The sequence below is a fragment of the Serinus canaria genome, chromosome 24, assembly GCF_022539315.1.
Source record: "Serinus canaria isolate serCan28SL12 chromosome 24, serCan2020, whole genome shotgun sequence".
Classification (NCBI taxonomy): Eukaryota; Metazoa; Chordata; class Aves; order Passeriformes; family Fringillidae; genus Serinus; species Serinus canaria.
This window is the reverse complement of record NC_066337.1, coordinates 625,760-651,642: the sequence shown is the minus strand read 5'-3', so window position 1 is coordinate 651,642 and position 25,883 is coordinate 625,760. Positions and strand designations below refer to the sequence as shown.

The following is a 25,883-nucleotide window of genomic DNA, read 5'->3' as shown; positions in this document are numbered from 1 at the left end:
GAAATTCAAATGCAGCCTTTATCCTGGATCTCTAAAAATGCTTATGAATATGAGCTGATTTCATTTATTCTGGCACTGAAATTCAGCTAAATTGATAGTATTAACTATGAAATAGTAGATATCAATCCAATATAATATTTTAGGCTAAAAAATTATTATTAGTGTATTGTATCCCACTAAAAATACTGTGAGAATTTAGAGAAAAGGAAAGTGCTCAAGAAATGTGGGATTTGATGAACCCACAGAACCTTCCTAGATCTTCACACATTCCCTGGATCCAGGGAATTCACAGGTTTTTTTACATAAATAGAAACAGTCAGGAAAGCATTTGCATCCCAGCTGGGGAAAAAAAAACATTTTCTTACAGGACTGAATATAAAAAAAAGAGGGCACAGGCTTAGTCCAACACTGGAGGGAAAATACCTCTCAACAGGTACCTTTCCTCTCCTGACTTCAAACTTTAATGTCAAATATATTTGAGAGGTGACTTGGGGCAAAACTGGTATTCTTTCACATGACTCTGAATGTCAGAATGGAATAAAAAGACTCTGTATGGTTTTTCTGTTTTTCCTGAATTTTCCCATTTTCCATCACTTACCCCAGGCCCTGGCTCCATCACTACTGGTACAAAGCACATCCTGCCACAGTCCATGAAAATATCGTTTCCAAAAGCAGAGTTTGCCCTCAAACCCAGCCCTCCTCTGCCCTTCCCCATGTTTCATCTCCATGGAACTGCACTCACTGCCCTGCATTAGAGACCACTGCAACATTTTATGGCTCCATTAAAACGCTGTCCCCGTCCTTTGTGCACATCAAACCCTCTAATTATACAACATAATAGAAACCCAGGGCAGGAAGTTCCATCTGCTTTTCATTAGGTTCCTCAGCCCAGCCAGATCCAGGGACAATTAAGCAGCATGAGGAGTTCTGTGTTTGGAAATTTTTTCGTGGCAAAGAGCTTTACTCTGTACATACACAACGTCCTGGATGCTCCACGCATTATATTTTGATTAAAGAAATCAAAGTTGGATTGTTGATAAGTGCAGCTCATCAAGGCCAAATCTAAAACTTCACATTAATTCAAGATGAAATACTCTGCTAATGTCAAGTAAGGACAACAGCTCCACGTGAGACTTTTAGGAAAGTCTCTGGTCCTTGGGGACACAGGTACAGGGAGAAAAGTAATTAATGTGGCTATTTAAGCATGAGAAATACCCTGTGTGCATAATGTGTGGACTGGAAAACACAAAATGCAGGAGTATGGGTGAGGAAAGTGCATTATCCTAGCAATGCCATTCCTAGCTCTGCAGGTTGCCCTTGGGAAGAGCCAGCTTCCCCTCTGGCAGCACCTGAGTCCTGCCCTGTGCCACCTCCCTGGGCTATGCTGGCACACCTGGAACTGGAACTCCTTCCTCCTCTCACCCATCTCACACAGCACTTTTCATCCAGCCAAGGAGTTCTCGAAGTCCTCCAATACGACATCTACCATTCCCTAACAACAGGGACCTCCTGCCTGACTCCTCTCCCAGCAGCTTTTGAAGTGTCCAAGGAAGGAATTCCAGACTCCTGCCAACCTCACTCATGTGCTGTCACCTCCCAAGGTGCACAGAGAATGCACCCAAGGAGTGGTACCAGGAACTGTGTGTCCAGAGGAGGGACAGGATGACAGAATCAGCTGCAGCATTCCTTACATCTCGAAGCTCCTTAGAGCTCTCCTAGAGAGAGTACCCATGGAACAACCATCAGGGGACACTTTTGTGACTTAGCAATATCTTCCAACTTATTACTTTTCACGATACATGGATTTGTGGTGCCAGCTTTGTACCAAACATTTCCCAGGGCTGAAGGGGGAAATCCTCCCACAGTGTTGTTGAAGCCAAACAGAATCTCTTCATCCATTTTCTCCCACCAAAGCAGACCCTACTCCCAGCAGCTCAGCACACTGAAAGGCCTGAGTCACGTTTAACAATAAACATTTGCTTGTGTTTAGGCTGAAAGTTGCCTTTCCTGTTTTAGCTGATGGAGCAGTGACTGGGCACAGGCAGGTCCTGGATCCAGGGAATGCCCATCTCTGTGCCTCTGATTCCAAATCATATTCCAGGAGTGTCAGAGGCTGGCAGTGCCAATAGCTGAGGACACCCCTGCCCCGATCTGCCAGCTCTCCAAAGCACACAGATCACTGCAGAGTACTCACAGATTGGCTATCCATGACTTTCCACCAAACCCCAGAGCTCTGAGCTGATAAAACACTGTTATTTCCCTTGGCAAATGTCAAGCTTTTGAATTGCATCTATTTGTTTTAAAGTATTAAGTCAGCAATCTGCCAAGATAAGGAACATCATTAAAATACAGGAGAGGAATGAGAGGAACACCAGTTCAACACCAACTTCACTTCCCAGCTGCTTAACATTTTAAGAAAGAACAGCACATTCAAACTTCTCGATACTAAAGATTTATAGAAATATCTTTACCTATATGAATATAGAGATATTTTTAAAAAATGTCAGCTTCCCCACCAATAAATTTTACAGAGATCTCAGTTATGCCAGCACACCTAATGCCAATCATTTCCAGAACACACTGAAAGGATGGAAAGGTTGACAGAAGAGTCAGATCCAAAATCCCATTCTCTATTTATTATTCCTTCCTTCAGCAGAACTTTGAATTAATTTGCCTGGTTTTCCTACAACACAGAACCGTCCAGAAGGCAGAAGGAAGCAGATGGAGGCATGTACCAACCAGCATTCCAATTCTGTTACATCCAACTTCTTCCATTTATCCTCAAGCAGAAAGAACCTTCCAGTACCAAGATGATCTATTCTATCTGATCAGCACAAACACTCCTGCTATGTTCTGTATAAAACATCCTGACAGGCAACACTCCCTTGATCACCCAGAACTGGGATGTTTCATGGAATCTCTCTTTACAGACTGCTCAAAGTATCTTGAAATTCTGACTGGCTTAAATCCTTCAAGTCAGGCAGGAGGAGGACACTGATACAAGTCTCTAAAGCAGGTGAAAGAAAATTCAACAGTGGGAGCTCCCCAGAGAGGGGCAATGTGTGGGTGATCAACACACAGAGGGACATGAGGATGTGCAGGGGATGATCAACACTCATGACATGTGTGAAGGAGGTAATTAACACAGAACACACAAAGAGAACTCCAGTCCAGTTCACTGCATCAAGAAAAGCTGATTTACACACCTGGTTTTGGCACCGAATTGGTCACGGACTGAGGGACTTTGTCATTGATGAGTTCTACACATTCACTGGGAAAGAATCCAACCTGGAGTAAAACAGAAGGAGGAAATGGAGTGTTATGATCTGAAGTGTCCAACCAACATCTCCCCTCAACTCCCCCTGGGTGATGCTCCCTGACATTATCCAACATCAAATGACCAGCAGTCTTTGCCAACTGCAGGTTCTGCTCTGCTGCCAGCACCTGAGAGAGAACAACCTGAGAGCCCCAGGCACTGCAGGGTCCTGGAGTGATTAACTTTGAATGTTAATTTGCAGTGTCCCTGCACTGACCTTTAACTCAGCATTTCTCCCTGCAGTCCCTCAAAGGCAGAAAGGCTGGGGAGCCCCTCTAAACCAGCCTAAGGATTAAAGGCTGTGGGAAGGATCCTGATGTGTTCTTGGAGTAGGATGTACCTGCAGACATTCCCATGCCACTCAAGAGGAGCTGCTGTATCTGGGGAGACGTGAAATTATTTCCCTTTCCCTGTTTGAAGATTCAGGCTAAGCTGTGACCAGAGAGGAATTTGGCACTTCCCTGCATCCCCACCTTCTCTCTTATTTCCCAGCATCTTTCTTCTTACTCTCATCCCAGGTGAAAGTCAGACCAGAGCAGACCTTTGGTAACTTTAATCCATGGTGCATCTTTCCCCACCTTTTCTCTGTGTTGCTCACCCAGCACAGCTCCTGTATTGAGATGGAGCTCAGGCACCAGCACCTCCCCAGACCCTCACCTGAGGCAGGGCAGATTCCCTGTCCCATTGTCAGGCCTGTGACTGGGACAGCTGGAAGCACCAAGTCTGCTCAAACACCACAGGAGCATGATGGAAGGAGCCAGAGGATGGCCCCAGCTCATGTGAGCAGAACTTAGCCAGGACTGTGCAGTCATGTTGGCACATCCGTGAAACCCTCTGGAGGCACAGGGGCAGCCAGCACCAAGCCTGGCAGACACTCCCTCCTCTATTCATTCCTCTTACACAATTCCTTTTTGTCTCCATGGAGAAATGATCTCCTTCCTACTCCAAGTTGATTTTTACCCACCAGCCTCCCACCAGTTTGGTGGCAGTGCCACGTGTGGGGTGTCCAGACTGAAGTTATTCCAAATTCCCCAAGGAAGCAAGAGTTACCAGAGCCCACACCTTCCTCTTCCCCCACGCCAGCATCCAGCAGGGCAGTGCCCTGCCCAAGCACAAGGACGAGCTGTCACCCATCACACAGTGTCACAGACTTGAAATAAATTGTTGTCAGGACTCTGAGCTCAGGGCAGAGCCTGCAGGAGCAGCACTCTGGGCCAGCAGCTCTGAGCTCAGGCTCTGAGCTGGGGTTCCCTGTAACTGGGACTGGCCTGGGAATCACAGGAGACTCACAGAACCCACCCAAAATCTAACACCAGGTATGGCTGCACCAGCCACCTTCCCCTCCCCTCCCCTCCCCTCCCCTCCCCTCCCCTCCCCTCCCCTCCCCTCCCCTCCCCTTCTCTTCTCTTTTCTCTTCTCTTCCCCAGGCTGAACTTTAACACTTCACTGTGGCTGAGAGTGTCTGCTGGACATCTCCCGTGTCAGAGATACAGGAGACAATTTTTAATTTAGGAAAACTGCACAGATCCATGGAGTCTCAGACCACCACACAGACATCATCTGGAAACTCCACAGCTGGAGTGATGAAGCTTCTTCCATTTTCAGTAACTGCCCACATTGTCTGTGTAAAGAAACCTGAAGTCATGGGACCCCAACCTTCTATTGTTCATCTAAATCTGGATCTAAACCCAAGCCCAGATCCCACACTGTTGAACATTTAATCAAATGCTGGACATGAAATCAAAACTCATTTGCCTTTGACTGCTAACACACTATTTCTCCTGTTTCTGGATGCACTGTACAACACACTAACCAAGCATTCAGAAATTAAAGACCCTGGATGATGGTGATATCACTGCTTCCAGATATCCCAGAACCTTCCCAAATCAAATATTCTACCTGATCTGCATGTATCATTTTTGCCATGTTCACACCAATAATTCCAATAGATTTTTAGGGACAAAGTATTGTGCTGGCTCCCTCATGATAACTCACTGCTAGGAATTATTTACATTTTCAGACTGACTTATTCTAACTTCTTGCAAGATCGCCAGGAGATCCTTGCTGAGCTTATAGTCCACAACTTGTGCCTCATTCCCACCCACTTAAAAGATGCTTCTCCTCCTATGGGAAGTTTTCCATGATTTTGTATAAATAAATGAGTTTAGTCCAAGAGGTAATCTCAACAGATGTAGCAAGGCACTATTAGAGCTTGAGCCAGGATTAAAGGATTTGGCAACACAGGAAAATTAATAGCCAGGGCAGTATATATTTAGATAAATGCAAAGTCATCTAAAGCTTAAATATATCACCACAGACGTTCAGCAGATGAGGAAGGTACAGGCTGCTGGTGCATGAGAACTGTTCTGCAACACTACTACAGCTTTATCTTTTCACTTCTGTGACAGGGGCTGCTAAAACTGGGGGATACAAGAGGCTTTAAGGGAAAAGTCAGAGTAACAATGGTAATTTTCAGTATGGGGAGGGAATTCAAACAAATGAGGAAGTACTTGCAACTTAAATGGCAAATGAAACATTGAGACATTTGGATTGCTTTTTTGGGTTTGACATAATCTACAGTGTGGATTCAATTTAGTCAAAAAGTTTTCTCTTTTCCTTTTAAATCTGATCATAGTCTAGCAAAAACTGACAAGGAAACTGCAACTTTTTATGGCCTATTTGGCCTTCCTGAGGAGGACAGTCACTGAGTCTTTGCCAAGTGACTACACAGAGAGCAGGACAGCCTCACCTCCTTTCCAAAGGAGCCCCTGCTGAGATGCTCTTTCACTTTAGGGCACTACTAACAGGAAGAACAGGATTATTACTCCTCTCATCCTGAGCTCCTGTTAAAGAGAGCTGAAACACCTGGGCCATAAAATTATTTTTATTTCTTTTATTCACAAAAAAATGTCTGCGTGGGATGGTACTTGTTGATTAACCATTCCTGACTGGTGTGCCAGCAGCACTTTGGGAAACCAGAGAGTTTTGGACAAGGGGTGGAATGACAGGACACAGGGAAAGGCTTCCCACTGTCAGGGGGCAGGGATGGATGTGATTTAGATTGGATGTGTCCCTGCCCATGGGAGGGGTGGGACTGGATAATCCCCGACGTTCCCTCCCAACCCAAATCATCCTGGACTTCTGTGGAACTGGGTCCTGCAGTCTCACAAGCAGCTGAAGCTGCTGCAATCACAGTGTGATTAAAATCACCCCAGCTCCCCCCAGCTGCACACCCTGGTTTTGTCACCTCTCCAGCAGTGCAGGCTGTGGGGCAGCTCTCCACCTCAGGAAACTATTCCCAAAAACCAGAATAATTCAGGACAACCAAGGGCAGTTATGCATCAAACAAGATCCTGTCCCCAGTGACTCAGCTCCCTGACACAGAGCTGATTGAAAAGACAAAGCATGAAGTAAAAGCAGAGCAGAACAAAGAGGGCTGAAGGCTGGTAATGTGGAGGTGGCTGTAATTTAGGTAACAATCCTACAGAGAAAGCACTGACTCACACTAAGGGCATTGGAAGAGAAAAAAGCTTGAGGAAAAATGTCTTAAAAATCATTTTACTTCAAGCAGAGCAAATGGTAAGAAGCTTTGTGGGTTGTTTTGTTCACAGAGGATTAGGTGTGTTGCAATGCAGTCATGAGCTCAGGTATGCGGAGAGCACAGGCACTGTGCCAGGGAAGTGTGATGGATACAAACCCAGTGAATCATCCCTGAAGGACAGCTCTGGCTGGCAGGAACACTCTGACTTCCATGCTGAATCCAAGCTGCAGGTGTTTGCAGCCTGTCAGAGCCAGTTTTTGGCTCACATCTGCAGAGCTGTCTCCAGTTCCTCATCACAGCCCTCCCATTATCCCAAGTGAAGGCACTTCTGCCTGGGCACACACAACTCACAGCTGCTTCAAATGCACAAAACCAGGGGAGTTCCTTTAAGTCAAGATGTAATTTTTTTCCCCTTTCAGCAAAACAAGAAATTTTTTTCCCTGTTTTTGCTTTCCTCCTATCAAGACATGCTTTCTAATGGAAGCTGTGGTTGGTTGATAAAGCCCTGCTCCTCCCTAACATGAAGCAAAAACCCAAGAACTAACAGGACAAGCTGTCCAAACATTTGGTGGCAGGACCTCCCCCTTTTATCTGCTCTCAGTATCACAACTATCTGGCAAGAGGGGCTCTGTTGATTTATTTTATTAATTCAAATGACTGCATCAACAGATTGCTATCACTGCAATGTTCCTAAACAGGAACAGAACTATTTGCCTCTAACAAATGCTTTAGAGGCTGCACAGCTTCATCTGTGCCTACACCTCTTGCTGTAACAACATTCTTCACCTACACACTCTTTTTGAGCATCCATCAAGGACACTTCTGCCTGTAACTCATCTCTAGGTCTGGTGTAGCAATACCACAGAAAAATTCCCTTTCTCTGAATTCTTACTGCTCGTATCATTAAAGACTTCATTCCATCAGCAAATGTACATTTCCTGTACATTTAGAGCTCATGAGCCTTAAACTTAACACACAGGTTAAGACATTGAGCAAACCCAGCTCCTGGAGCTGGGGAACACAGAGCTAGCTGCATCTCCATGGTGTGTTTGGCTGCCACCTGCTCACACTGTGACCACTCCTGATTGTCATTAAGGGCACAGGATTATTCCACCTCTAATTTTCTGTTAAGCCAGAATATGGTGCTGTATTTCTGCAGCTGCTAATATCTGTTGTGTCGGGAGCCTGACTGTGTAGGGACACAGAAAACTGCCTTTTCTGGCAGTTTGCTCATCACCACGTTTTTATGCTGGGAACACACGACAGGATCGCTGTGATCTGAGAGGCACAAAACTGTGACAAACTGCAGAAGGGCTGCCTTGCTTCTGTGCCTTTCATCAGCAGTGCTGTTCTCCAGACCTGGCCCCAGTGCCAGCCAGCCTGAATAATGGGATCTACATCCCACACAGGGCTTCCAAACCCTGTGCAAAATGCTCACACTCAGGCACAGACCACAGAGTAGCTTTGTTTTGCTTTATTGATTCACTTGGAAGTTAATCATGCCATAGGCTGATCATTTCAAGCAGTATTACAGCATTTAATTGATTGAAGGCTGGAACTGATGTCTGAGGTGCCTTCCACCCCAAGCCATTCTCTGATTCTATGACAGCACAGCATATTCAGCTTTAAGGCTGCTAGGATTAGAACACAAGTCCAGCAAAGGCACAACACAGCTCAGAAGCAGAAGTTTGTTCAAGTAGTACCAGTGCGTTGACTCTAGAAACAAATGAAACTTCAGAGCAGGTACTGTCCATGCTGCTCTGACTTTACAAAGGAGATGTCACCTGAACTCCCAGACCTGGCACAAAACCAACACAGCTGTGTCTCACGTGCCCTGGCTGAACAGACAGCACTAGGATGGTGTAGGTACACCATCCACATTCAGTGGTGTACTACACTGCATCCAGCTGGGACTGGGAGATCCAGCCAGTGGGCATTGACAACTGCATGGCCACAGCACAGAAAGGGCTGTCAGGGAAAACCTAAGGAGCCTTGAGAAGACTTTCCATGCCAAATTACACAAGTGTCTGGTCAATCTTGAGCCTCTGCAGAGCAAACTCCTCATCCCACCCACTCACAGACAGCAGCTGCAGATGGAAATCCCTGTAGCTGAAAGCAGCTGAAATGTGAGACAGCACAAGTCAGCCCCCCAGCCCCCAGTGGCTCTGGGGTTTGCTTGGTTAAAGAGACTTTTAAAGCTTTTACATTTCCTAATGTCAAAATTCAAAGGATTAAACAGTCCTTGGAAAGACAGTGCCATTTGTGCCAACACACAAGGTTTGGTACCTAATGCCCAGGCATGCTTAGGACCTTTTGAAAATTCAGTCTCCATCTCTGTGCTGTAATGATTACAGGGACCAGCAACTGACAGCACACAGTGAACACAGGCATGGATGGGTGGCTTGTCTAAGTCAGCAGCACTGTTTCCTCAGCTGGAATTCTCCAAATCCTCTATGTTCTGCCTGAGCTGGTTTTAGCTACTGGAAGGAAGGGGATGATGTGAGTAACAGTGTCAGCTCCCTTGGAGGGGGTGCAGCACAAGTCTCCACTGCCATCAGGTCAGCTGTCCATCACAGGGTACAGCCAGCCCTCCTTCCCGTGGTGAGGGAGGAAGGAAACTTCCAGTGGAGACCCTTGCGTCTGCTCCAGCCCCAGCCCAGAGAGAGGGGAGTCCCCTGACACCAAGGCAGGGATGCCCTGCTCATCCCCTGAGCCACCCTGAGCAGGCACAGAGGCTCCAGGAACACAGCACTGCTGTGCTCCTGCTGAGGTTCCTGCTTTTGTTCCAGCCCCACTGCATGGCTGGGCTGGTACCTACCTGGAACCCGTGTTTTCCTCTCCACCATGAGGTCAGCTCCTTTGGTGGCATATCGATGACAGACACGATGTCCCCCACCTGCAAAAGGTTGGCAGCATAAGTCACAGCCAGGAGGAGAACTCCAATAACCACAGTCTCAGCACTGCAAAAAACTGCACAGCTCTGGAGCAGCTGCACATCTGCCTTTGCAAAGGCAATGGAGGTGTGGAAGAGGGGTGGAAGAGTTCCTGCCCTGTGCAGCACACAGGATACAGCTGCTCCTAAGGAAAGGGCCTGAAGAGCAGCAGGCTCCTGGGAAGGGCTACAGAGGGTTCTGGTTAAACTGCAGTGATGTGTCAAGCACTTGGGAAAATCTGCTCCAGGACTGAACTGGATTTTACTGCCCTACCCACGAGTCTGTAGGCACTGGCATGTGCCTCCCTGCTCCCTCTCACAGCAGAGTTAAGAGCTGCCTTTGCAGCTCCCAGACTGCCCCAGGTGAGCTACCCAGGGTTAGGAAGCGAACACAGGGGTAGTGGAGCTACAGCAACAGGATGGAAAATGGCCAAGGACGCCAGACAGGCTTTCTGAGGCTTTGCTCATTCCCATAAAAATGTAGTAGTGCAATAGTTCAAAAGGAAATCAGAATCATCAGTACTAAATTTGGATTGGTTTGAATCAAGCTCTGTGTAGCCTCTATTACAGAAAATGAGAAGGGGCAGAACCTAAATAAATACTGCAGGTATTCCAGGTAGGTGGGCACAAATTCATGCCAATAATGCCCAAATTTCACCAGATATTTTACACTGATGGATCTCAAAGTGTTTTACAGAAAAGGCAACACATCCCCAGTCTGCAGACAGGGATGATTGAGATGTGGGGAAATTATTTCCTCCAGGGAATAGTGAATCAAGAGCAAAGCAAACGTCCATGAAAGAAACTTCTGCCACCACAGGAGCAGAGACACTGAGGGTGTTTCTCAGAACTGGGGAGCAAACTCCAGACAGCTGCTTGTGCAACTGCCTACTAGAAATTTAGAATAATAAACACAGAGATAATTTGGGTTAGGGACCAGGACTCAGCATCATAAACCCCCTGACCCTGTTCTGTGTCAGTTCTGCTGTGGTGTCTTACTGCACACCCTTGGAAACAACACGTGCCTCAGTTTCCCTTCAGCACAGGGCAAGATTTACAAGTGGGGAATGTCATTTCAGTGCTCTCATAAGCTGACAACCAGCCTGAATCCTGCTTGGTGCTGCTTGGTGTCTAGCTCAGAGCTGCCGTGCCCACATGTCCCTCTGACAACACAGTTCTTTGGGGTATACTAATCCTTGCCTTGATTTGACATGAACAAAGCCCTGGCAGCACCAGACTATCACTGTTATGTTTCCTTCCTGTGCTGCACAGCAAGGATGGATCACAAAGCTCCTCAGGGCACTGTTTTCCTTCACACGTTTTGCAGGAACAGCACCATTGCACAGGGCAACCAGAGCACAGACCACTGCTTTTTGGGTAAAACAGACAACTGCCAGACAACCAAAAGCTTCCAGGGTCTGATCCGGAGATCTTGGATGGGATGTGCAGCAACCTAGGCTACGGGAAGGTGTCCCTGCCCATGGCAAGGGGTGGATTGGGATGGATTTTAGGGTCCCTCCCAAGGCAAACAATCCTGAGATTCAAGGATTCGCTCCACAGCAGCTCCTGTGCTGCATCTTCAGGCCAGTTTTAGCTCATCACCTGCCCTTGAGGCAGCAATCCTTTGCCAGTCTGGTTCTTTACTTCTCATGGGAGCAGAAGCTCTTAAAAATGGTTATGGACAGGGACTTGCTCAGAGGGTATGTGGGCAAGGAGAAATGAAACTTGTGTCCACACACAAAGGGACAGTCACCCTGAACAGAAAAACATGAGGGCTCTGCTCAGGGACAGCCCAGAGGAGCTGGCAGGAGCTGGTTAATCAGAAGATACTAATGCCAAGTAAAGCTGTATTTTAAAGATGACTGAACATCTGCCCATACCCAACTCATTGCAGATCGAATATTTAACTTAATATTCCAAGCTTCACCTCACAAAACATTGTGGAAGTGGCTGGACATATTCCTGATGGGCACACAGACAAACAGATTACACTCATTTGGAGCTGACAACAAGGAATGCAAGTGCTTTATTTACCTCAAAGGACAGTTCATCTGCTGCTTGAGCAATGTATCTCTTAATGACATGGGCAGCAGCAATAGCAGGGACATTAATGGATGATTCCTCATGGACCAGCAGGTGATTCCCCTTGTTATCAATCTGAAACAAAGAGCACAGGGGACTGTGAGGCAGCTGAGGACAAGTGAGGAGGCATTTTAATGGTGCAAAGTCTTCAAGCTGATTGAGAGAGACAGCCCAGCCCTGGGCCCCACGAGAGAGGGCACAGCACAGCCAGAACAGCTCACTGGGGGCTCCAGAAGGTCGGGTGTGCCTATCCAGAGGAGAGAAATGCTGGCTTGGTGCAGCTTTGTGTACAAACAGTAACACACAGTGAGGGCCTGCACCTCCCTTTAACACCAAAACATGGTGGTTTCCCATGGCAATACAGATGTGCTACAAAAATCCTCTACGAGATGGAATTATTGCTCAAGGTGCTGAGGCAAGGAGAAAGTGCTGTCAACCCAAAAACTAGTGTTGCTTTCCATTTCCTCCCACTTTTTTATTTATTTATTTAAAGAAAACATGCACTCTCCCTTGCAATCATCAGCATACTTCCAAAACTCCCAGATTTCTGTGTAAAATTGTGTAGGATTCTCAGTGAGTCACAAAGGTTACTCTGCACTGGGTTTGCTGTAATCTCCAGACCTTCTGTGTTGCTCTGAAAGGTACATCTTATTTCTCCCTACAGCTTCCTGCCTCCCTTTGCTGCTTTCCAAGATTTTTCTCATCCCAAAGGATTTCAGGGTGAGAAGGATATCAGTGGAAAATGGCAGGAAAACACACTCAAGACTATCAGATCCATTTAAAAAGGAGCTGCAAGTCTATTAATAGCTGCTTCTATTCCTGGTGTGCAGCGATGGAAAGCCACACGTCTGCAGGCAGCCTGAGCAGGGACAGCTGGACACTCCTCCAGCCTCCCCTGCCCTCATCCCCACTAAGGGCTATTGTTTAAAGGCTACGAGACCATTAAACCTGAAAGCAGAGCTGCAGCTGCACTTCACAACACACAAACTGTGCCACTGAAGGCACAAGGCTCCCTCTGTCTGCACTGAAGCCAACAGGAGCACAGAGTAGTTACTGAGTTTGGAGCTGCCACAGGGAAAAACGATTTAGAAAACCAAGAGAGCAGGGAAACACCATAACAGAGACAGCTGAGTTTTAGAAATGTGCCACAGTTGCAGCGTTGCCTTGGCAAAAAAGAGAGCAGGAATAAGTGAGCTTTGAAATAAGTGAGCCTTCTGCAACCCATCACAGCCCTGAACCCAGCATTCCCTGGCAGCCCTGGGACTGCCACCTCCTCTGTTTGTGAATATCAGCAGGACAATCCATTTCTGAGAGACAAAACCCAGGTTACAAGGGAAAAAACTCTATAGTCTTAATACTGGTTCTGATTCTGTGTGTCCTACATTTCTATGTGCTGGTAACAGGGGAATGAAGCTTCATTCATGAATCTTCAGGATAGAATTTTAGTGACATCAACAGGTCTGGAAAGAGCAGGTGGGTGCCTGCTGTGTCCAAGGTCAGGAAACAAGAACACCCCAGGTTTGTGCTGTACCTCCATCCATGTGAGGGCAGGGCCACAGTTGATCTTGTTGCCTGCGATGTTGGAGAGCCGAGCCAGGTAAGCCATCAGCATCTGGGTGACCAGCTGGGACACAAACACACACACAGTGGTTCTGTTAGTGCACCTGCCTTTGGAGAGCATTCTGTGGGCTTAGGGGAGACCAGAAATCACCCACTGCCCCAAGCAAGAGTTACAGAGATACGTTCCCTTCTGCAAATAAAGGCATTTCTGTCATTCGAAGGACAGCAAGCTACACACAGGGTTATAATGGTTACACTGAAAGAAAGGGTAAAGCTCTCTGTCAAAGTAATAATATTATTATAATTTTGTAAGATTAATGCAGATTTTCATAACTTCCCTTTTCAAGATACCTTAAATTTAAAGCTTTGTTCTCATCATGGACATGCATAGAGACAACTTGTGTCTTAGGGCCACCAGAAACACCTGAGAGCCACCCAGTGAACACCCCTGAGAGCCACCCAGGGAACACCCCCTGAGAGCCACCCAGGGAACACCCCCTGAGAGCCACCCAGGGAACACCCCCTGAGAGCCACCCAGGGAACATCCCCTGAGAGCCACCCAGGGAACACCCCCTGAGAGCCACCCAGGGAACATCCCCTGAGAGCCACCCAGTGAACACCCCCTGAGAGCCACCCAGGGAACATCCCCTGAAAGCCACCCAGCGAACACCCCCTGAGAGCCACCCAGGGAACATCCCCTGAAAGCCACCCAGGGAACACCCCCTGAAAGCCACCCAGGGAACACCCCCTGAGAGCCACCCAGGGAACACCCCCTGAGAGCCACCCAGGGAACATCCCCTGAGAGCCACCCAGGGAACACCCCCTGAAAGCCACCCAGGGAACACCCCCTGAGAGCCACCCAGGGAACACCCCCTGAGAGCCATCCAGGGAACATCCCCTGAGAGCCATCCAGGGAACACCCCCTGAAAGCCACCCAGGGAACATCCCCTGAAAGCCACCCAGGGAACATCCCCTGAGAGCCACCCAGTGAACACCCCCTGAGAGCCACCCAGGGAACACCCCCTGAGAGCCACCCAGTGAAACCCCCTGAGAGCCACCCAGGGAACACCCCCTGAGAGCCACCCAGGGAACACCCCCTGAGAGCCATCCAGGGAACATCCCCTGAAAGCCACCCAGGGAACACCCCCTGAGAGCCACCCAGGGAACACCCCCTGAAAGCCACCCAGGGAACACCCCCTGAAAGCCACCCAGGGAACACCCCCTGAGAGCCACTTCCACATGCCTGCAGAGCCTAAAGAATGAAGCCCCTCAGAATGACCCGCTGGCCAAAGAGTAACATTTCAAGCAGTAGAAGAGGGGTTTAAAAATACACTTTGCCATGTCCCTTCTGTAACAGTAAACTGGTTTTTATTACAGAGAAGCCACTGAGGTCTTTCCAGAGTCTCCCAGTAACAGTGGCATAAAGCAGCATTGTAGCCCAGAATCTGTAAGACTGTTTAAAACATTGTTCTCCTCAAACATCTGTTCCAACATGGCCAATTCAAAATAAAAAATATATGATGAGACACCCCACAGCTGCAGAGCAGCAGAACTGTTCAGTATCTTCACATCCTCTGTGCTTGCAGACAGAATGCAGATTTTTCAGGCTCTCACTCTAAAGTCCAGTTAAATTGGTGGTACAAGTAAGGATGCAAGAGATAGGAATGCCTAAAATATAATTAAAAACAAACCAGGAATTCATTGTCCTGAATATTGCTGCTTGTGCTGAATTTAAACTTTAAATCCTCCTCAGAAATACCCTGTGTGAAACCAAAGCAAGTGTTAAATCAGCCTCTCTGCTGAGTGATGGGGCTGCATGATCAGTTCCTTAAATTCCATGGCAAACACCCTGTAAAATTCCAGGCTAAAATTACATCCTCCAAAATGATGCAGCAAAGATTCACCTGCTGCTTTCCAAGAGATTTTTCTGGACATGAATAAATCTTTCAATTATCAGCAGTGAGAAGCTGAGGTAATTTCATCTCATCATACTCTGGGTGAAGATAGTAAACCAAGAAATGAGAAGTATCTCTTTGAGGAAAAAACTCCACCACATTGAGGAAAAAGAGCTTTTTAAAGGTCATTTAAATAACACAGTGATGCAAATGCTCTTAAAAAACACTTCAGGATTACTCAGTTGAAAATGGAAGCCTAGCACTGCAAATGGGATTGCTCTTGCAGTGCAGCAGCCTCAGACAGCATGATTCCCTGGGAATGCTGAGTTTTAACACTGAGCCAGGAAAAACCCACATCACTGACAAAGTTTCCAAAGACAAAACCAAATTCACATCTAAGGGACCACAGGACAGCAGCTTTCTTGACACTCAATTACCATTCCAGATTCTGGAGCTTAATTAATTTGTCTGAACTTGCAGAACATTTCCCTTTAGATCACTGAAATTAGGGTTAGAAAACACTGACTTTTTTCATGGTAGCCAATTTTCAAATGTAATCCAGGCTGGATTAAAACTACTCTCAACTAGAAATAAGTATACTTATTATTAGTATATTACTAGTAGTAAGTATACTTATTACTATAATACTAGAATATACACAGAATAATACTCTGTGAGAATACTCTGTGTACTAGAAATACACGGAATTGCTGAGGCTGGGAAAGACCTCTAAGTCCACCACTAAACCATGTCCCCAAGTGCCATGTCCACACACTTCAGAACACTTCCACTGCCCTGGGCAGCCCCTTCCGATGCTTGACAGCCCTTTCCACGATGGAATTGTCCCTGATATCCAACAAACCTCCTCCAAAGGTCATTCTTGCACAAATCCCAAGCCTGGGTGGCGCCCAGAAGGGTCCCTCACCTCGGGGCTGTCCTTCAGGGCATCGGAGCGGGGCAGCTCTGCCAGCTGCGAGAAGCGGCGGTCGTAGATGCACAGGTGGAGGTGTTTGTCCAGCACCCGGAAATCCTCATAGCTCCTCTTCACAATCCAGCTCCTGCCCTGCACACACAAACACAGCCACAGTCAGCAGCTTCTCAGCACGGAGGGGTGGGAAAAGGAAATCTCAGTACAAACAGCACCTTCTCCTTCAACATCTGAAAGCAATCAAAGTGCCCTAGCAATGTTTTCATGGTTTATTCTGCAGGTAACATTTTTATGTTTTAATTTGCACGTAACGTTTTCATGTTTTAATTTGCAGGTAACATTTTCATGGTTTAATTTGCAGCAGCCATTCAGGCTCAAACCAGCCATTAGTGGTCCTGTTTGAATTATTTAACCATGGGTTTGGATGTGACCCACCAGCATGAGACCCATCCAGAGCTTTAACTTCCACCTGTCTTACAAGGATTTTGTAGAATTTTCCTACACGAGGTGTCCTTGCACAAATGTAAATCACCAACTGGTTGTATAAACAGCATGAAATTAGATTCCAAAGAGATAGAATCATATAAACCCAGAGATCTGAAAGCAGAATTGAAGCTTGCAAAATTTCTGCCAGGTGCCCCAGGCAAACCTTCAGCTGAATTAAGAAAACAATCCATGATGAACAATTCTAACTGCAGATTTATTCCTGAGTGCATATCATTTCCCCAATTAAAATATAGACAAGATACAGACTGCTCCAGGGGACAAGGAAGGGACTGTGGCAGCACAGAACACTTTGCTTTGTGAAGCTTTTAATATCTAATGATGACTTTTAAATGCTCCACGGCCTATTATGGTCAATAAAAAATGTTATAATAATGCAGCAGTTTAGAGGTCAAAGCACTTTTATAAAGAGTTGTTAATCACAGAATCCCAGAGTGGTTTGGGACAGAAGAGAACTTAAAGCCCATCCAGTCCCACCCCTGCCATGGGCACAGACACCTTCCCCAGTTTGCTCCAAGCCCCGTCCAAGCTGGCTTTGGACACTGCCAGGGATGTGGAAGGAATCACGGAATCGGATTGCTCAGGGTTACACAGGCACTCAGAGGCAGTGCCAGGGACTGCAAGTGTCACAGGGATGCCTGAAAGTATAGCAGAAAGCAGGGGATGCATGGGGTAAGGGGGACACAACAGGGGACAGAGCTGTAAATACTGACCTGCTGTGCCTCGCTGGCAGGGCTCTGCCACGTGCCCTCTCTCCTGGGATAAAAGGCACGGCCTACTCTGAATTCCCAGTCATAATTCCTCTGCACTGATTTCTTTATCAGCAAAGTTCTAGGCATCAGTTTTACATTAATATCCAAAGCCTGCGAGGCAATTGCAGATATAAACCCTCCAATCCAGCTACATCCTGTCCCAACGATTTAAGACAACTCCACACTGTCACTATGTCCATAGACACTGCTTTCAGTTCATGAGAAATCACCGTATTTCACAATCCTACAAAGAGGCATCTACAAGGATAAATTATTTGGGATTTCCATGTTATGTCATTTCACTTTTGTCTATGGGAGAAAACCAAAACCAGGAGTGCAAGGCCAAATCTGTTCAGGGAGCTGTCAGCCTTCCCCATTTCTCCATCTTTTGCAATTAAGGGATTCTTGCTCTCTCACTGAGCTGCCAGTATGACCTTCAAGGTTCAGTCACCAACGTAGAGAACAGCAGCCTGAGAAATCCCTGTGATCCTGGATCTGCCTCTGCCACCAAACCGGGCATTTCATCCACCCAAACAAAATGATCTGTCAAACGATCCTAAACCTGTCACTAATTCCATTCTATTTCATTTTAAAGGCTGGCCTGTAGCTTTGCAGCCTGGTTCCCATGAATGAGGACAGTAAGAGTTAAAAGCAGCCAGGAGGCAAAGCTGGGTCAGCCCCTGCTGTGCCACGGTGTGCAGGATCCCACACCATCCCGGTCACAGGCCTGACAGCAGCAGGAAAAGGTGATGGATGAGCAGGGACAGCTTACCCCACACCAGCAGCAGTGTCTCTGGCCCCACGGGAGGCTCCTGGAGCAAGGGCAGGCAGCAGAGCCGGAGCGCGGGCAGGGAACCAGGATCCTCGGCTCCTGCACCTCCAAACTGCAGCTCGCAGCTGCTAAGCAACCAGCAGAGCTCTCCCTGAGCTCTCCCATCCCTGAGATATCCCTGAGCTCGCACATCCCTGAGCCATCCCTGAGCTGCCCCTGAGCCATCCCTGAGCTGTCCCTGCCAGCAGCCCAGGCTCCAGGAGAGGGATGCTGTAGGTGCCTGGAGGCTAGAACCTCATCATCATTCCCAGGTCACTCAGCCTAGGATCGCGGACATCAGGCTCTTGTGCAGAAGGATCATAGTTTACTTAATGGAACCATGGAATATCCTGAGTTGGACCCACAGGGATCATCATTCCCCCCAGTAATCCCACGCTGGGCATCCCTGGCAGCGCTGTCCAAACTCTTCTGGAGCTCTGGCAGCCTTGGGCTGCGCCCATTCCCCGGGGAGCCTGGGCACTGCTCCCCCTGGGGGAAAAACCCTTCTCTAAATTCAACTTAAAATTCCCCGGGCACAGCTCCAGCTGTTCCTCAGGTTCTGTCACTTCTCTCAAAGAGCTCAGCAGCCGCCCCTCCACCTTCTGGGAACAAGGCTGCCCATTCCTGTCTCACTCAGAGTGGCCATGCACAGGCTGTGCTGGCACAGGGCAGCACTTCAGGAGCAATAACACACATTTCCATCCAGCAGAATGTTATTCCAACACCTTAAAGGGGAGTATTTACCAATATTCTACAACTTTAAGCCTGGCATAACTCATTTCCAAAAAGATCCCATGCTTTAGGTTGGACTTCAATTTGTATTGTCAAGTTTTTTGCAGATTTGGAGCCTGAGTGATGAATTTTTAAGCCACGTTTACATGGGACACAATTAACTTTACAGGAAGGAATCACTGCAGCAATCGAGGAAGGAACTGGACGGTATTTATTGCTTCCACTTAGATCTCCAGCACAAATCACAGGAAAGCAAAGTTCTCCCAGCCAGACTCCCAAAGAGGCACAGCCAAAGCAGCAGCAACAGCAGCAGCCTCAGATCCAAAGTACTACAAAGGTTTCCAATATAACTGGAAACAATATAATATAACTCACCAATATAAAAATTGTACATCTTGCTCCCCTTTCCTGCAAATTCTCAAGCACCAGAAAGGTTTGACAAAAGGATTCTTTTTAAATTTAGAGAGCTAATAAAAATATTAGACACAAGTAAGCGCCTGTTAAGTTGGTCTTGTGTTGTAAACTATGTTTTATATCAAAGCTCATCATTTCTGGGGCTTCAGGCACTCAACATCCATATGGCAAAAATGTCTTAATGTTTTTAATGATTTCCATAAACTGTTGCTCAAATAAATTTTTTATCAGCCTCTCGTCTTCTAATTCAATAATTACTGTTCATTTCCTTAATTATTAATTGTCCTGATTTACAGAAGCACAAGCTTAAATTCCATTCACTTCAGTGGGACATAAGAGGTGAAGTTAAGCACAAAGTGATTTCCCAGATTCAGACCTTCAACTACAAACCTGGCTGTGACGAAGTTCTTTAAAATAAAAAAATCAAATATCAAGTGAAGATTTCAATAATGCCACTAAATAGTTTCAGGATCTTTAAAAGGAAAAACTGACCAGTGACTTAAAACCAAGTTCCTCTTAAAAAAAAATCAATGTATTGTTTGATATTGCTTTTTACAGAAACATTCACAATGAAAAGCATCATGAAGAATCTGGAATTTCTCACAGAATGGAAAATCTGGTCTCATCCCTACTCTTTTCCCATCCTGATCTGTTCTCCTTCGCTCTGCTGGGTAGGATGAGATGCCTGGTGAGATTTCAGCCTCTGCACAGAGCTGCTGATCTTTTTCTGATTATCAAAGCAAGGAGAAATGTCATGCTAAAGAAATTATTGGAGACTACTGAACTGATTTAATTTCCAATGAGCCAGAGATCTGAACTCTCCATCAGTGGCACCAGCACTGCATGATCACAGATCGGAGACGCTCCCGGGCTTCACCTGGTGCAGGAGGAGATGGGGAGGGACAGGGGCCCAGAGCCCAGCTCCACAAGGAAGAGTTTTAGCTCTGCTGAACAAATGGCCTGCAGAGGACAATGAGCAGCCACAGCCTGAAGTAGTTTCCTACTCCCTAAAGCTCAGCTCAGTCCTGTGGCACTTGAGCAGCAGTGTCACTCCCACTGCCATTCTTCCCAAGCCCATCCTGATTCTTGCAGCTAGTGATGCCTTCATTACCAACAGACAGACATTACCCACTGCAAATCTGAGAGGAAACAATTTTAAGCCATTCCCTGCAGTTTCATTCCCCCAGTCAAAGCCCACTTTGCTCCATCATCCCTTAAACTCTTCAATTATCAGCTCAAGAGTCGTTTCTAACTGGGGCTCCCTTAAGTCCAGGCCAGTTCCATACAGGAGTATTTGTCTGTGGGTTTAACTGTTTCCACTTAGCATCTGGCAGAAAACTCTTCCTGCTGTGCCCTGAGCAACACTCAGAGGCACCCAGCCTGCAAGAGAGGTCCAGCTGCTGCCAGAATTTGTGGTACCATCCATTCACAAAACTTGCACATCAGAATTTTGTATTAAAGATTATAGATCTTCTTGCTACATAAGAAAAACTCCTGTTTCCAGGTGGATCTGTCTCCATGTCAGCGGGCAGGATGCCACCCTGTCCATCAATCCCTATCCAAGCTAGCCAGGCTGCCACTGAGCTCCAGCACACACAACCTTCCTGTCTCTCAGTCTGACTGGGTTTGCTCTACAGCACTTAGGATTTATTTATTTTAAGATAGGGACAGACCTTTCTCATCTGGTTCAAATGCTTATTTCCTCAGAGAGGACACATGGATGCTCTCCTGAACCTCACAGCCCACATGGAGAGCAAGAGCAGAAAATGAGATGAAAGTATAAGGCAAAAGTCACTTCAGTTTGACCCCTTAGTAAGAAAACACCACAGATGGTGTTTTGTAAATGGCTGGAAAAGCAGCAGCATACAGCAGGGCAGGTTAACTCTGCCATGGGTGACTCTTACAGCTGTCTGGGGCTCGGGCTCGGTATGTTATTCCAGCCTGACCCTTCAGCCCTTTCCTGTTTCAAGTCACAGCAGAAAATGGTTTAGAGATTTAGTCAAAACAGAAAGCAGAATGGATAAAATCCATCCCAGGGAGTTCATCCAGGAAGTGTTTTTAGCTGGTGCATTAGGTCGCTTTATCTACACTCACATTTGTTTACTAAAGTGATTCCACAACTTCTGGTGTGTTATTCTAACTTGAAGGAAATTATAAATCTTTAAAAATTAAAGGGAGTTTGTACGAAGGCAACATAAAAGTACTTTATTTCTGAATGAAACACTAAAACTCAGCACTCCACCTGGAATCACAGCTCATGGACATGAGGGAGGAACAAGCACAAGATGGAGGGAAAATACAAATGGACAGAGCACAAGGCAGAGGAGAAAATTTGGTATATTTATGTGGTGAACCCTTATTAGCCTTATTCCACAGCATAAATTAATCTCTCAGCATTAATTATCAGTTTATTATCAATTAATTGCAGTCACTAGGAAAAAAAGATATTTTAATGAAAACCACTGCAGCTTTTCTCCCCTTAAAATTAGACTTCATTGTGCTGCTGGATTCCAATTACAGATAGGAGCCCCCAAAGCAAATCTAGGGACACAGGGCTGGGTCTGAGGGACAGCAGTGTCATCCTGTGTGTCCTCACTTTTGGGAAATCACTCCTCAGGTGAGTGTGGTTCTCTGGAGGAGAAGGGGACACCAGCCATGAGCCCCAGTGGTTCCTGTGTCCCTCAGAGGAACAGCTTTGCCAGGAGTAGATCAACGCTTGGCTCAGGCTGTAGGGGTGAGTGGTTTTGTACAGGTACAGAGGAGTAAGAGCCCAGCAAGACAACCCAACACAAACAGACTGCCTGAAACCCTAAGAGCCATTTTTCCTCCCAGAACCAGCCCATTTCTGAATGGCAGCCTGACAGACCATGAACTCAACCCAGGATTTACAGCCCTCAACATGTGAGTGACATTCCTGCTCTCCTGCCATGCTGTAATTTAAACACTTCCATATCCATCATCTCTTTAGCAAAATTCCACCATGGAGCAGCGGGTCAGGGGTGAGGGAAGGGCAGGCACAGCATGGAGGGCTGCTTTTCTGCACTTCAGAAAATTACAGTCGTGACACGAGAGCTTGGAGCCGCAAACAAAACCCTTCAGAGCCACAGAGCAGAGCTCAGGGAGCTGAAATTCCACCATCCTCCACGTAGCAGAGCAGTGAGGGGGTGAATGTACAGCTACGAATGACTGTATAGACCTTGCAGGCATTAAACACTCCTTCCTTACCCCACAGCCCAAATGTGCCACAAACTGCTCTGCACTCAACCACAGGGGAAAGTTCCATCAATGCCAGCAGCCACGACTGGCCTTTGGAGCAAAACAAACAAAAAACTTTTAAAATTACTTGCCTGAGGTTGTTAAAACAAAAGAAGCCATAGAATCCCAGGATGGCTAGGGCTGGGAGGAACCTTAAACCCCATCCAGTGCCACCCCTGCCATGGCAGGGACACCTCCCACTGTCCCAGGCTACTCCCAGCCCCCATGTCCAACCTGGCCTTGGGCACCGCCAGGGATCCAGGGGCAGCCACAGCTGCTCTGGGCACCCTGTGCCAGGGCCTGCCCACCCTCACACGGAGGAATTCCTTCCCAATATCCCATCCTTCCCTGCCCTCCAGCAGTGGAACCCATTCCCCTGCTTTCCTATTTCCAAAAACTTCCTGAATTCCTTGCCTGAGGTCACCTACAGCATCAGCAGCTTTGGCAGAGTTCTCAATTTTCTTAAATCTCGTTTCTCAGGCAGACCATGGCAGCAGACAGCTGACTTGTATCTATGTATGCATGTATGGGTGTATATGATCAGAGAACAGAAGCATGTGTTTTTGTGGTTTTGTGTTTTTGTAAACACAAACTACCAGGGAGAAAAGAAATTTTTTTGTAGGTTCAAACCCAAAAAACTATTGGAACACCCCCATGACCCCGTTAGGGCTGCTGTGCCTCAGGTCAGACATCCATGACATCATTTACAAACAGCAGGCACTCAGGAGCACAGAAACAACAAAGCCCTGTTTTTATTTCTGTGCCCTTCCAGCCCCATTCATCCTGACACCCTGGAACGAAGCAACACTACCAGTGCTTGGAAAATATCACTAACAGGGCAAGAAATGCCTCTGGGCAAGGTTAGAGATAAAAACCATGAGTATTCCCAGGGAAAAGATTGGTGTTGGAGATGCAGCTGATCAAGCCTCAAGGACAGAGGTTGGAAGGGTGAAACATTATTTTGAAAGCACAAGAAACAGAAGCAGTTATGAGGAGGTTTTGTGAACAAAGCTGGAGTCAAAATGGAAAATCAGCTGCTTTTCTGGCAGCTGCAGCCATCACTTTTATGAAGAAAGAGTGAAAAGTGGTGCCAAGGCCCAGGAGATGAAATATTTAAGACAGAGCATCTCCAATATCTAATATCCCTGATAGGGGGCTTTTGAAAACCTAAACCACAATGTTTGAAATAAAGGCACAGTTTTAAACCACAGATGAGTTAAAAATGCACCATTTAGAAAACAGAAAATCCTGATCTGTCAAAACCTGAGCCCTTGGTGGCAAACCTGCTCTATGGTCTTGGAAAATACAGTCTGTGTTTATTTCTGATGCCTCCATCCCCCAGCCCGTGGCACATCCTCAGAGTGGCACAACTCAGAGTGACAATGAACACCTGCTTCGTGCATTTTAACAAACTTGGGACCCAAACCTGCTCTGTAACTCTGGGAAAGCCCCCACAATTTAAGGAACAAGCTTAAATCAGGTTTCCCCTGAGAATTCTGTGATTGACTCCTCTAAACAAAACTTATTTGTAATGTGACGCAGGGTAGGGCAAAGCACCTCTATTTACTGAGTGCAACAGCAGCACTCTCAGCCCTCTTACTACCCAGACAGCTCAACTACAGATTATCTTCAGAGTATCAGAGTAATAATCAATGTGCACGCAGTGAAACTGGTAGGAGAGAACTTCAGAAACTGTTGAGATTGTGTATTTTGCCACCTGGCTCTGTGCCAGTAAATATTTGCTACAAATAGCGAAAATGATGCATCTCTGATCTACCACTGAAGTATCTTTAGGACAAGATGCCCTAAGGAGGGTTAGGTTGGATATTAAGTGGAATTTTTTTTAATGGAAAAGGTTGTCAAGCACTGGCAGAGGCTGCCCAGACCAATGGTGGGTGGAGTCACAGTCCCTGGAAGAGCTAAAAAAACTGTGTTGATGTGGCACTTGGGGACAGGGATTGGTGGTGGCTTGGCAGTGCTGTGGCAAAGGTTAAACTCCATGCTTTTGGAGGTTTTTTCCATCCTAAATGACTCCATAAGTCAATGATTCTGCCTTTACACACACACTATTTATTATGATGTGGTTTCTGTGCCTTGAGAGAGCCTTTTTCAAACCATCCTTTCCTGACCTGCCTGCTCTGCATTTTATGTGCAGTGAATCTGTTATTTGGAAGTGCAGATGCTGTTCCAAGGTCTGTGAACTTCACCTGCCCTGAGGCTGAGCATCCCAACTGCTCACCTGGGCTGTCTGCTGCTGCTTCCTCAGCCTCCTCCACCCAGCATCACCTGGTGACCAGGGCAGCTTTGCAGCCTTGCAGAGGATGAGAGTGGATGAAGCAGTTTTAGATGATTTGTCCCAAAAGCCTGTCACCTTTCCCAAGTAAACAGGTATTGAAAACGGCAAACCTCTCCATAAGGAACAAACATCAAGGCAGGAAAGAATATCCCCACAATCCTCCTCCCATCCTGGACACGAACCAAGCCCTGCTCTTGGAAAAGTTGTAAAACAAGTGAATTGCAGGCAAAGGGCTCCTCTGCAAAGCATCTGCACTGCTCAGTTGTGGGGATGACTTGATGTCTCACCAGAACAGTCCCAGTGTCCCCTTCAATTTGTGGCCAGGCCCAGCCTTGTCTCCAAAGCACCATATGAGGGTCAGGAGCCCTGCCAAGATCCATCCCAGTCCCCATGGCTTTCTGCAGTGGCCCTCACTGCCAGAGCACAGAGCACAGTCGGGTTTCTAATTCTGGGCTGGTTTTCTGTCTGAAGGCAAAGGACACAACATTAACAAATGACCATGTAATTGTAAGATCCTCTGCTGCTCACCAAAACCCTTCTAGGACAGCACTTCAATGTGACACTGCACTTCATCCTGACAAAGGATCTTCCCTCTCTCTCATTATCCCTCCCTAGAGCAGGGCCTGGCCCTCCCCTTCAGCTGGGGGCTTTCCACCAGGGAAAAACCATCTGAAGTTGTTCTGTATCACTCACACTCCCTTAGACAAGAACTGCCCAGCAGCTCAGCCTCCTGCAGGTCTGATGAACTGGGAGACTCTTGCCTTGAGGAGGTTATTCCCAGACACCCTCTTTCCCCAGCAAAACCTACCCTCAAATAAATTCCTGAGCATTTCTCCACTGGAGTTTGAGCACAGAAAGCCTCTGT

General features: G+C 46.8%; 1 protein-coding gene across 6 annotated transcripts in view; it reads right to left on the bottom strand.

Annotated features, from left to right (window-relative positions):
- The window catches only part of ARHGAP32 (Rho GTPase activating protein 32), a 236,190-nt gene that overhangs the window by 60,866 nt on the left and 149,441 nt on the right, over positions 1-25,883 (bottom strand). For all 6 annotated transcript variants that reach the window (XM_050983506.1, XM_050983507.1, XM_030231136.2 and 3 more), the window contains 5 exons: positions 16,252-16,389; positions 13,403-13,495; positions 11,824-11,946; positions 9,676-9,753; positions 3,207-3,288 (listed from right to left, as the gene is read on the bottom strand). In XM_050983506.1, coding sequence (XP_050839463.1) covers positions 3,207-3,288; positions 9,676-9,753; positions 11,824-11,946; positions 13,403-13,495; positions 16,252-16,389 — 514 coding nt within the window. The remainder of the gene's footprint in view (positions 1-3,206; positions 3,289-9,675; positions 9,754-11,823; positions 11,947-13,402; positions 13,496-16,251; positions 16,390-25,883) is intronic.